The 12,839-nt window shown below is 43.2% G+C and overlaps 1 protein-coding gene across 1 annotated transcript in view; it reads left to right on the top strand.

Annotated features, from left to right (window-relative positions):
* SH2D1A (SH2 domain containing 1A) overlaps positions 1-12,839 on the top strand; it is a 92,284-nt gene that overhangs the window by 58,227 nt on the left and 21,218 nt on the right. Inside the window, exon 2 of the mRNA XM_063937253.1 lies at positions 2,402-2,563. Within this exon, the coding sequence (XP_063793323.1) occupies positions 2,427-2,563 (137 nt within the window). The 5' untranslated portion in view covers positions 2,402-2,426. The remainder of the gene's footprint in view (positions 1-2,401; positions 2,564-12,839) is intronic.

A 12,839-nucleotide genomic window follows, 5' to 3' on the forward strand; every position in this document is an offset into this window, starting at 1 on the left:
GGTGTAAGATGGTATGTAGTGCACTCCTAACCATATAAGGAAAACTTGTGGAGGTAATGTTGTTGCTGATCACCAGACAATAGCTACTAGGTGACTGAGCGCATGAATCAGAGGGAGTTGCAATGCCATCACTACTGTTATCTCGTATGCAGCAGATCTGTGAAAATGCTAATACAGTCACTGGTATTTGTATAGAGACTTCACTGAGGGCGTCTCTGATCTGCTACTTGCACCATATGTCGCACATTGGTCAGAATGCTCAGAATGTCCACTGCAACTAAGCCACCAGAGGCTTTACAACTGCATATGAAGATGCATTTGCAGGCTCAGGTATACCCCAAAATGGTCTAGACACATTTGACTTACCACTCCTGTTACCTCTCACAAATGCTCATTTCCTGTCACTCACTTTGCAAATAAATCTTCACTGCATCTGCCACCACAAATCAATTGGCATGCATGCTCAGTGCGACTGTGAGGCATGTGCAGTACCTAAGAAATTAGTCAACTGTGCAGACATTGGCATTGCATCCACCTCTGAATAATTTGAAAGAGGGAACCCCTTCTCTATAAAGTGGGTGCCTCTTAATTATTGGGAGTCAGGTTGGGGGAGATCTTCTCCCATTCCTTGGACCCAATGATATTTCTGTAGTGCAAGGATGTAATTATTTATTATGCAGGCATGTCAATTGAAAGAGGGACACCCCTCTTTCAAAAATGTTATCTCACATCTTTTTAGTTGCAGGGGTTTGGGAGATAGAGGGACTTATATTACCCAATAATTTTCATAATTTTTTTTTTTCACAAAAGTGATTCTGGTATCACTTCCCAACCAGCATACCGTAGGTAACTTCCAGCCGTCCCGACGCATTGTCAGGACTGGTGGGGTAAAGGTATTTTTTTTTCTAAACCCCTCCTCCCCATGATGTCAGGGATGAAACTGACATGTCCTTTGAGTACACAGTTTTCAGGCATATCGGGGGCTCATCCTTCACAGCAAAAGTGATATATCCAACCTAATAGCAAATTAATTTCACGTCACGGATGCTATACAATATGGATCCGCAAAACTCTGATGGCTTTGCAATGCATATTACACTCATCCAGGGGCAGATTGGGATGGAAAACCAGCCCAGGAAATCTATGAAAGCAGACCTAATGGGGGTGCGGTTTGATGAGGGGATGGAGGTCTATTGAGGGGGCGGGATTCCCTACTCAATTGTATGCAATTGTGGCCTTTCGTGCATCTTTTGCTGCTGACCAGGTGCAGATTGGGAACTAAAATTGGCTCTGTAAAATTTTGTAGAAATGGCCCGATGTGGGCACCACAAGAGGTATAACATACCATGTAGCCTTGGCAGCATCACTGGATGGCAGAGTTGCTGTACTGCAGAGATGTAATAACAGAATGAATGGGGACAATGCAGTGTACTGTGTGCGGTGGGCTGCCTGTCATGTGGGGGGTGGGGCCACGTAACAACACACACAACAGGCCCCACAGATACACCGGCCTACCAGGAATCTTCCTGGTGAGCCCTATGGCCAATCCGCCCCTGCACTCATCAAGTGGGCTTGTGTGACAGTAAGTGTAGGGAGGCATGTGTGACAGTAAGTATAGGGAGGCATGTCAGACAGTAGGTGTAGGAATGCATGTGTAACAGTAGGTGTAGGGAGGCATGTGTGACAGTAGGTGTAGGGTGGCATGTGTGACAGTAAGTGTAGGGAGGCATGTGTGACAGTAGGTGTAGGGAGGCATGTGTGACAGTAGGTGTAGGGAGGCATGTGTGGCAGTAGGCATATGGAGGCATGTGTGACAGTAGGTGTAGGGAGGTATCTGTGACAGTAAGTGTAGGGAGGCATGTATGACAGTAGGTGTAAGAAGGCTTGTGTGACAGTAAGTGTAGGGAACCATGTGAGATAGTAGGTGCAATCAGAGTCAAGAAAATCTTGACTCCATCAGATGAACATTTTGAGCTTAAGCTATATGTACAGCCCAGGACCCCAGCCCCTCATGATGCTTCATTGACCATGACTTTTCTATGTAGCACTACATCACTCCTTACATTTTCCACATGTAAAGCAGCACTGATAGCTCTGTTATAAGGAAATATTATTATAATTGGTTTTTATTTTACTACGTGTATGTACTATTTATAAACTTAAATTGTCTATTTTTATTGTTATCTCTAGAACACATACCAGATTGTATTAGATTGTAATGTAATAATGAGCTCATACCATACTCTTATTACACATGTGAGTTCATATAATGGGAGGGATTTGTCACCACTTGTGAAAGTTTGTATCTGTGTGGCACTGTTGAACTTCAGTGGTGACACTTCAGGAGCTGAAGTTATTTTCCTCTGCTTGTTCTCAGAACAATATATTTCTTCATTACCAGGAGTAATTGACATATATGACAAAACATGGAGACTGTGTCAGTTTACCATGGTAACATTAGTCGTGAAGCTGGAGAGAAACTCCTCTGCGAATCTGGAAAAGATGGAAGTTACCTACTGCGTGACAGCGAGACAGTACCTAACATGTATTGTCTATGTGTTCTGTGAGTACTTACTGTCATTTTGCTCTTATTGTAGCTTTTATTCTCAAAATGTAAACTATCACCAAAACCTAATAAATAAGCAATCTTTTCATATATAAAGATATTTTTGTCTTACATTACAGATAAATTATCATAACAGATATATGTGTATATGTAGTATAATGTGGTCTGTTATAAGGTATGTCAGCGATACTATGTGTCACCCAGGCGTTTCAATGTCTAAATTACTTGTAGTTTCTTTGTAGTCATGTTTTTAACTTATTTAACAATATTAATTATAATATTGTTTTTCCATTTTACTGCGGTTTCCAAGATTTAAACTTTACTTAGCTGGTAAACTGCTTTGACTATTATGGATTTATTTAAATTGTGATTTCAACTTCTCTGTGTTGCAGTACTGTACCTTAATTTACTTTTAGAATCAAAACTGTCTTTACTCTGTTTCCTGTGTACAACTTGAATAGATGTAGATCAGCTTTGAAGAGTTTGTATGTCAGCAAGGCATACATTGAGACTTAAAATGTTAAATAGTACCATGTATACATATCTATCTATCTATCTATCTATCTATCTATCTATCTATCTATCTATCTATCTGTGTGTATATATATATATATATATATATATATATATAAAATCATCTGTCATATATCATCTAGGATACACATAAGCAGATTGTTAGGTCTGAAAGTGTCATGGAATGTACAATACCTTTATTTAGGTGAAATATACACCTTTGGAGAAATAACTAACAATAGTTACAATTTCCAGAGCTAGCATGCACATGGCCCAAGACCCTGAATGAAAAGGCACATGAGTTATGTAATGGTGAACGTGCACTCACTGAAAAATAAATACTTGGTGTGCCCTAAGCTTCCTCTCTTTTGTTTGATGGCTGCTTGCAAGGAAACTGTGGGCTAAAATCTTGCTGCTAATGTGCTTTCTGTCACATAAGACTGCATGCAAGACTAGTTCAACTTTAACACACCTACTTCATTTACAATTGTACTTATATTAGATATACTGTATATTCTAATGTGTGTTATATCAATATTAAAAATCACGAGGACTTCCATAATATGTTAAAGGCACAAGGATATAGACCAAGTGCATGATTCAGGTCACAGAATGCAGTCAATTCTAAATAGATTTATAATCTAGGCTGTTCGGGGCACATTATACACTTGTAATACCAAAATTATAATGACATTTCAATACACTGAACTATTTTAGATGCATGTGTCCCCAAAAAACTATAACACAAAAAACAAAAATGAGAGTTTATTATGTGAAGAAGAGGAACACTGGCAATAAGGAATTAGATGGCTGCTGCTAATTTACTTCCACATATAATATAAAGATTCCATGATTATAAATACATATGTACTTCAGAAATAATATTTCATTGAGTATGATTTGTAACACTAAACACTAAATGCATCATCATTGTTGCCACAAAGTAGAAACCTCAAATGTAGATTTAAGAGCTCAGTGTATTTTATTTTTAACTCACTTGATTTGTTTTCTAGCAAGAAGATAGACTAGAAATAACTTTTAAATAGAAGGCAGCAGAAACGTTAGTAACAACAACGTGTTATTAATTCACAATACAATTGCAAATCATCCTACTATCAGTAAAGTTAATCAACTTTTTTAAAAACTACATTTTGAGTATAATTTCCTTTCTTTTCCTCCCCACAATATATTTATAGTTCATTCACAGTATGTTTTAAATGGACCACAAAAAAGTATAAATGGAAAGTAAATGCATACAGTAGTAGGATCACCAACTGTTCTATAGCAAACAATGATACATTTCACTTGATAAACATGGAGCAGCAATTTAGCTCATTTGTTTGATCACTTTTTCTTTAAACATTAACTCTACCGAATTTTCTATGATTCACTAAAACATTTTCTAATCAAAACCTAATTTTGTTCTAAATGTTGCTCAAATTTAAACCAATTTCTGATTCATTTTGAAGAAAGCATAAAATAGACAATCAGCAAGCTACTTATTTCTGGTTCTTTTGTTGCCGGAGAGAACAATGCCTCTCAAAGTGGATGTATGGAGCTTTGAAGTGGTCGCATAAAAAGCGTTCAACAATTGACAAAGCTATGGAGTTCAGATAAGATCTGTTCCGTTAGCAGAAATGACTTGAAAACAACCAGTCAGTTTATAAGCATCGGCATAGTACAAAACATTCTGTTCATTGTTAACTCTTTCACCACCATAGCTAAACCAGTAATGATAATCCAAAGTACTGTATGTGTAAAAACCAATGTGTAAAATATAGTACAAGCAAAATGTGTTATGCAAACTATAAAATAGACATTGCCTATGGAAAACAAAGCTGTTACATGATGATTTACAATGGATACAAACTGCATTCATTATCAGATAAATGTGTCTATTACAGTAGTACTCAAACTGTGCCGTGGAACGCTGGGGTGCCGTGGGACACTTGCAGGGGTGCCTCAGGTTGGTGGTCCAGGACCAATTCAAACTATTTATTGTCAATGTAATAGGCAAAACTAGTGTTGATGGCTGCCAACCATAAAATATGTGGACAAACAGAAGCAAATCTTGTCCCTCACCACACAACTGAACCTAAGGATGACATATACTGTAAACATAAATTACTTAATTTCATTTTTTTTCTCTAAATTTCTAAATAAGAAACTTTTGGCCTAGTGGCGCCATGATTTTTTTTTTTACTCCAGGGTGTTGCGATTCAAAAACAGTTTGGGAACAACTGGACTATTAGAAAAGCACAGGAATTCTAAAAACATTACACTACATTTCTTTTCATTTCATTTCAGTATTATTATATTTACTCTACTCAGTTCAGATCTGAAGATAATAATAATAATAATAATAATATATTTTTGACTGTCAGTTCTTAAATCTTAATTTTGAAGACTATACATCTTTTCTGCACATTTTAAAACACCCAAACTCCAGTTGTCTGCAACTAATACAGTGTATCAGTATAGACATTCTGAAATGAGAGTTGTGAGGGCACACCTTGTGCACACTTTATATGACTTTGCCTATACATTCAATGATACATACAGGTTGAGTATCCCATATCCAAATATTCCGAAATACGGAATATTTCGAAATACGGACTTTTCTGAGTGAGAGTGAGATATTGAAACCTTTGTTTTCTGATGGCTCAATGTACACAAACTTTGTTTAATACACAAAGTTATTAAAAATATTGTATTAAATGACCTTCAGGCTGTGTGTATAAGGTGTGTCAGGAATCGACTCACCAAGCTGACATCTGTCCGCCGCTGCGGACTCCGTCCTGGGTCCCTGCGTTCATCTGTCATCCGCGTCTCTGCCATCAGACGCCATCCTGGGCCTGGGAGCGCTCCTGTGATAGCGGGCGTGTAGCACGCCGCGTTCCCGCTAGGCCGCGGCATGGGCGCCGCCATGACAGCCTCCAGCAGTCAGCATACGGCGGCCAATCCGGTGCTTGGCCGCACCCACTTTTCCTCACTCCACCAATGACTGTTTAACAAGGGGTATATATGAAGCTGCAGGATCAGTCTGCAGGCATCCTGAACTTTGTGTCACTCCTGCGACTCATGTGTAAGGATCTGGTTCCTGTTTCCTCCGTGTACCTGGATACCTACCTGCTGTTCCGTGTTCCTGGCTTTCTACCTGAGACTTTGTACTCCTGGTTACTTTTCACAGCTCCGTGGAACTTCAAGCCCCAGCAATACCTGCTTCCATCTACAGGCTTCACACTCATCACCATCTCTGTGTGCTTCAGCCTAGCAGTAGAGACTGACTCCAGGTGTGTTCCATCTCTCCACCTGTGATACAGCTTGCTTGCTGCCAGTGCCTCATCACCTGCACTGTGAGTCAGACTCCTGCCTCTGCTACCAGGTTTGCTATACAACACCATCTCTGCTGGTTCCATGTTTTAATCTGCTCTGGTTCCCATACCAGAATATTCTCTGCCAAATTATCACTCATCTGTTATCATCACTACCGGTTATTATTTCATCAGTCACCATTCATTCTGTTACCATAGACTTTCAGCTGCCACGCTGTACAATTGACATTTGCATTTCCTACTGTTATTTTCTGCTGCCGTTTTGTGAATCATCTGTTTAATAAATATCATTGCGCTCATGCGCAGAAACATAATCCAGCCTCCTCGTTTTCTCCCATCCACCTCCACTGACCCACTAGCGCCCCCTCCGGGGACACAGACAAAACCAAGTCTGACAGTAAGTTCAGGATCGATGGACTCGGATGGTGGACGGAGTGTGGGGTCAGAGGCCTTGCAAAATCTGGTCTCCTGTCTGGATGGTCAAGAGGCTGCGCAGCAGCAGATGTTCCAGTTCCTGCAAGGGATGTCCTCCCGGATAGATACACTACAGCAATCCCTGCCTAGTGTACACACTTCTACAGTTCCTGTTACTCCAGCACCTGCCAGTACTGTGAGTTCCTCTATGCCGGCTGCATCAGCTCCAGTGTCACGTCTGCACCTGCCCGTGCCAAGCAAGTATGATGGCAGCCCAAAGTTATGTCGCGGGTTTCTCAACCAATGTGAAATCCAGTTTGAATTGTTGTCACATAATTTCCCCACGTCAAGATCCAAGGTTGCCTACATCATCTCTCTACTTTCTGGATCTGCTTTGAGTTGGGTGTCTCCTCTGTGGGAACGTGCCGACCCTCTGATTAACAACTATACAGAATTCGTGTCAACCTTCAGACGGATCTTTGACGAGCCTGGTCGTGCAACATCAGCTTCTGCAGACCTAATCCAACTTCGTCAAGGTACCCGTAGTATGGGACAATATGTCATCCAGTTCCAGACGTTGGCCGCAGAGATTCAGTGGAACAATCAAGCCCTGGTAGCAGCTTTCTGGCATGGACTCTCTGATCGGATCAAGGACGAACTGGCAACCCGCGATCTTCCTGTACAATTGTCTGATTTAATTTCCCTGTGCATCAAGTTGGACTCTCGCATCCGCGAACGCAACAATGAACGTGCTCGGAGTGAGCCACGCAGATCAAGGATGATACCTTCCGTACAGTTCCAGTCTCCACCTTCTGATGAGCCTATGCAAATAAATAGGTCCCGCCTAACTCCTGAGGAGCGGTCAAGAAGACTTCGTGAGAGACTTTGTCTTTATTGTGCGGCTGCAGGTCACCAGATTAATTCCTGCACAGTGCGTTCGGGAAACGCCAGATCCTGACTTGTAAAGGAGGAGTCAAGTTGGGATCTTCTAGACAAGCTCCTTCTAATCAAGACCTTATCCTTCCTGTGACTTTAGAGACTTCAGTTGGGCTTCAGTCTGCATCAGCATTAGTGGACTGTGGAGCCGCAGGAAATTTCATCACCCAAGCTGCGGTAAATACATTTTGCTTGCCTGTATGTGAACTTTCTTACCCAGTCTACATTACCGCCGTGGATGGTAGCCGAATCTCCAAGGGGAATATTTCTCACCAAACTGCACCAGTGGTTTTGGGAGTTGGGTTCCTACACTCAGAATTAATAAAGTTCTTAGTCATTCCTCAAGCCACCCAGGAGATCGTTTTGGGCATGCCCTGGCTCCAGCTACACAATCCACAGTTTGACTGGTCAACGTTACAACTTACTTCATGGGGTTCACATTGCCATCAGTCCTGTTTAGCCCAAGTTTGTCCAATCAAGTCTACTGAAGTAAAAACCCAGTCAAGTCTTCCTGCGGCTTATCAAGATTTCTCTGATGTCTTCAGTGAAAAGGCCGCGGATGTCCTGCCGCCCCATAGAGAATGGGATTGTCCCATCGATCTCCTTCCTGGCAAGAAGCCACCTAGGGGGCGTACCTACCCGTTATCTGTTCCTGAAACTGAAGCGATGAGCGACTACATCCGGGAAAATTTACAGAAGGGATTCATCCGTCCTTCATCATCACCCGCTGGTGCAGGCTTCTTCTTTGTTAAAAAGAAGGATGGAGGACTGCGTCCATGCATTGACTACCGGGGTCTCAATGACATTACCATTAAAAATAGTTATCCATTACCACTCATTACCGAATTATTTGACAGAGTTAAAGGAGCCCGCATCTTCACCAAGCTAGATCTCCGCGGTGCCTACAACCTCATCAGAATCCGGAGTGGTGACGAATGGAAGACAGCTTTTAACACTCGAGATGGTCATTACGAGTACCTGGTAATGCCATTCGGGTTGAGTAATGCCCCAGCAGTGTTCCAACACTTTGTGAACGAAATCTTCCGTGACGTTCTGTATAAATACCTCGTTGTTTATCTGGATGATATCCTCATCTTCTCCCAAGATCTTCCCTCTCATCGTCTACAAGTCCGTGAAGTCCTCCGACGTCTTCGTGAGAACCGGCTCTACGGTAAACTATCCAAGTGTACCTTTGAAGTTTCCTCTATACCCTTCCTGGGTTATATAATTTCCGGATCGGATCTCCAGATGGACCCGACAAAGTTGGAAGCCATTGCCAATTGGTCCATTCCAAATTCTCTCAAGTCTATTCAGCGGTTCCAGGGATTTGCCAACTACTATAGGAAATTTATTCGGGGATTCTCCACTATCATCGCTCCTATTACCAACTTAACTCGGAAAGGGGCAGACCATTCCAACTGGTCAGAAGAGGCTTTAGCGGCCTTTCAGAAGATCAAGCTGGCCTTTATGTCTGCTCCAGTTCTGTCCCAGCCAGATGTAAACAGACCGTTCGAGTTGGAGGTGGATGCCTCTACAGTTGGAGTTGGAGCTGTTCTCTCCCAGAAGGGAACCGATGGGAAAATCCACCCCTGTGGATTTTATTCTCGTAAATTCCTCCCTGCAGAAGCTAACTACTCCATTGGAGATCAAGAACTACTGGCGATTAAGCTGGCCCTCGAGGAATGGAGGTATCTCCTGGAAGGGGCCAAACATCCGTTCAACATCTACACGGATCATAAAAATCTGCTATATTTAAAGGCAGCCCAGTGCCTTAATCCTCGCCAGTCCAGGTGGGCTATGTTTTTCTCACGTTTTAACTTTAAGCTTCATTTCCGCCCAGGTTCGCAGAATGTTAAAGCTGACGCCTTATCCCGATCTATGGAATCCGAAGAGGAAACGCCTGACTCAGTTCCACATTCCATCCTGAGTCCAGTGGTATTTGCTGCATCTCAAGTCTCCCCAGCTCCTCCTCCTGGTAAGACTTTTGTTTCCCCAGAACTCCGTCCCAAGTTGCTGTCTTGGGCCCATCAATCCAAGTTCACTGGTCATCCCGGTGTCCTGAAAACCTTCAAGTTCCTCTCTGAGACATACTGGTGGCCAAAGATGAAAGCTGACATCAAGGATTTCGTAGCATCCTGTCCTAAGTGTGTGCAGCACAAGACTCCTCGTCAGTCTCCAGCAGGTCAGTTACAACCATTGTCTATTCCTAGTCGCCCTTGGTCACACCTGTCCATGGACTTTATCTCCGACCTTCCTCCTTCTCAAGGATACAATACCATCTGGGTTGTAGTGGATAGATTTACCAAGATGGCCCATTTTGTTCCTCTCCAGGGTCTCCCTTCTGCCCCAAAACTCGCCCAAATCTTCCTACGGGAGATTTTCCGCTTACATGGTCTACCCTCAGAAATAATATCCGACCGAGGTGTACAGTTTGTAGCGAGGTTTTGGAGGGCTCTCTGTTCTGCCATGCAGGTTAAACTGAAGTTCTCGTCATCTTACCACCCTCAGACGAATGGGCAGACAGAGAGGGTAAATCAAGAACTAGAGACATTTTTAAGATTGTATGTTTCATCTTCTCAGGATGACTGGTTTGATCTGCTCCCATGGGCCGAGTTTGCCCACAACTTCCGCTACCACACTGCTACTGAGACAACTCCATTCTTTGCAGTATATGGGCAACATCCTCGTGTTCCAGACTTCCAAGAACTCCCTCACATGGATGTTCCTGCTGCCACTACTGCCCTGAGTCAGTTTTCTTCAATCTGGAGGAAGATTCACATTTCTCTCAAAAAGGCCTCCAGCCGGTATAAATACTTTGCTGATCGCAAAAGACGCGCAGTTCCTAGCCTGAAACCTGGGGACAAGGTTTGGCTGTCTACCCGGAACCTCCGTCTTAGGGTCCCGTCTATGAAATTTGCACCACGTTTCATTGGCCCCTTCCCTGTCGAAAGAGTCATCAACCCTGTGGCCTACAAGCTGAAGTTACCACCTTCTCTGCGAATACCTAATGCTTTTCATGTTTCTCTCCTCAGACCTTTAGTCCTGAATCATTTCCAAAGAGCTCTTCCAGTTGGCCCCAAAGTTCGAACTCAGCGGGGCGTGGAGTTCGAGATTGGCAAGATTCTGGATTCCCGTTGCCGGTATGGACGTCTTCAATACCTTGTCGATTGGTCCGGTTATGGCCCAGAGGAGAGAAGTTGGGTGAATTCGTTGGATGTCCATGCTCCAAGGTTGGTCCGTGTCTTCCATAACACTCATCCTTCCAAGCCACGTGGGTGTTCGGTGCCCACCCTTAAAGGGGGGGTACTGTCAGGAATCGACTCACCAAGCTGACATCTGTCCGCCGCTGCGGACTCCGTCCTGGGTCCCTGCGTTCATCTGTCATCCGCGTCTCTGCCATCAGACGCCATCCTGGGCCTGGGAGCGCTCCTGTGAAGGCGGGCGTGTAGCACGCCGCGTTCCCGCTAGGCCGCGGCATGGGCGCCGCCATGACAGCCTCCAGCAGTCAGCATACGGCGGCCAATCCGGTGCTTGGCCGCACCCACTTTTCCTCACTCCACCAATGACTGTTTAACAAGGGGTATATATGAAGCTGCAGGATCAGTCTGCAGGCATCCTGAACTTTGTGTCACTCCTGCGACTCATGTGTAAGGATCTGGTTCCTGTTTCCTCCGTGTACCTGGATACCTACCTGCTGTTCCGTGTTCCTGGCTTTCTACCTGAGACTTTGTACTCCTGGTTACTTTTCACAGCTCCGTGGAACTTCAAGCCCCAGCAATACCTGCTTCCATCTACAGGCTTCACACTCATCACCATCTCTGTGTGCTTCAGCCTAGCAGTAGAGACTGACTCCAGGTGTGTTCCATCTCTCCACCTGTGATACAGCTTGCTTGCTGCCAGTGCCTCATCACCTGCACTGTGAGTCAGACTCCTGCCTCTGCTACCAGGTTTGCTATACAACACCATCTCTGCTGGTTCCATGTTTTAATCTGCTCTGGTTCCCATACCAGAATATTCTCTGCCAAATTATCACTCATCTGTTATCATCACTACCGGTTATTATTTCATCAGTCACCATTCATTCTGTTACCATAGACTTTCAGCTGCCACGCTGTACAATTGACATTTGCATTTCCTACTGTTATTTTCTGCTGCCGTTTTGTGAATCATCTGTTTAATAAATATCATTGCGCTCATGCGCAGAAACATAATCCAGCCTCCTCGTTTTCTCCCATCCACCTCCACTGACCCACTAGCGCCCCCTCCGGGGACACAGACAAAACCAAGTCTGACAAGGTGTATATGAAACATAAATGAATTGTGTGAATGTAGACACACTTTGTTTAATGCACAAAGTTATAAAAAATATTGGCTAAAATGACCTTCAGGCTGTGTGTATAAGGTGTATATGAAATATAAATGCATTCTGTGCTTAGATTTAGGTCCCATCACCATGATATCTCATTATGGTATGCAATTATTCCAAAATACGGAAAAATCAGATATCCAAAATACCTCTGGTCCCAAGCATTTTGGATAAGGGAGACTCAACCTGTATTAGCACATTTTTACATCTGAGTCACAGTTTTGCACAAATCAAATGTCACAGTGGAAAAGAGCAGTTGAAAGAGGTGCACACAATAGACAAATCATTCTGCACTGTGATGTAGATGGAGTAGGACAGAGTACACTTATGGCCAAATTGCACTGGCTAAATGAACAAAATTCCATGTCCAAATGTGAAGTGGGCATAATAAGGTCCAAAAGCTTTTGGGGCCTAGTGTGGAGCAACATGGCAATGGATAATGAACTTAATAGTGCCAGTAGTCATCAGGTACTATGAATATACATGAGGATTCCAAAATATAGTGTTTCTCTTTCTTGATTTACCCACAGGGAGTATTTTTTCCAGATATCCAAACAAAATACAGTAATTCTCTGTAAAATGTATCATTAATAGCTAGGTCTAAGGATACACACATGGAGAATATGCTGGTATGGTGTCCTCATATGGAATGAAAATCTGTGTCCTGTAGGAGTGATAAGAACCAGCTCACCAGTCTGCTATATTCAGT

The sequence above is a fragment of the Pseudophryne corroboree genome, chromosome 8 (assembly GCF_028390025.1).
Source record: "Pseudophryne corroboree isolate aPseCor3 chromosome 8, aPseCor3.hap2, whole genome shotgun sequence".
Classification (NCBI taxonomy): Eukaryota; Metazoa; Chordata; class Amphibia; order Anura; family Myobatrachidae; genus Pseudophryne; species Pseudophryne corroboree.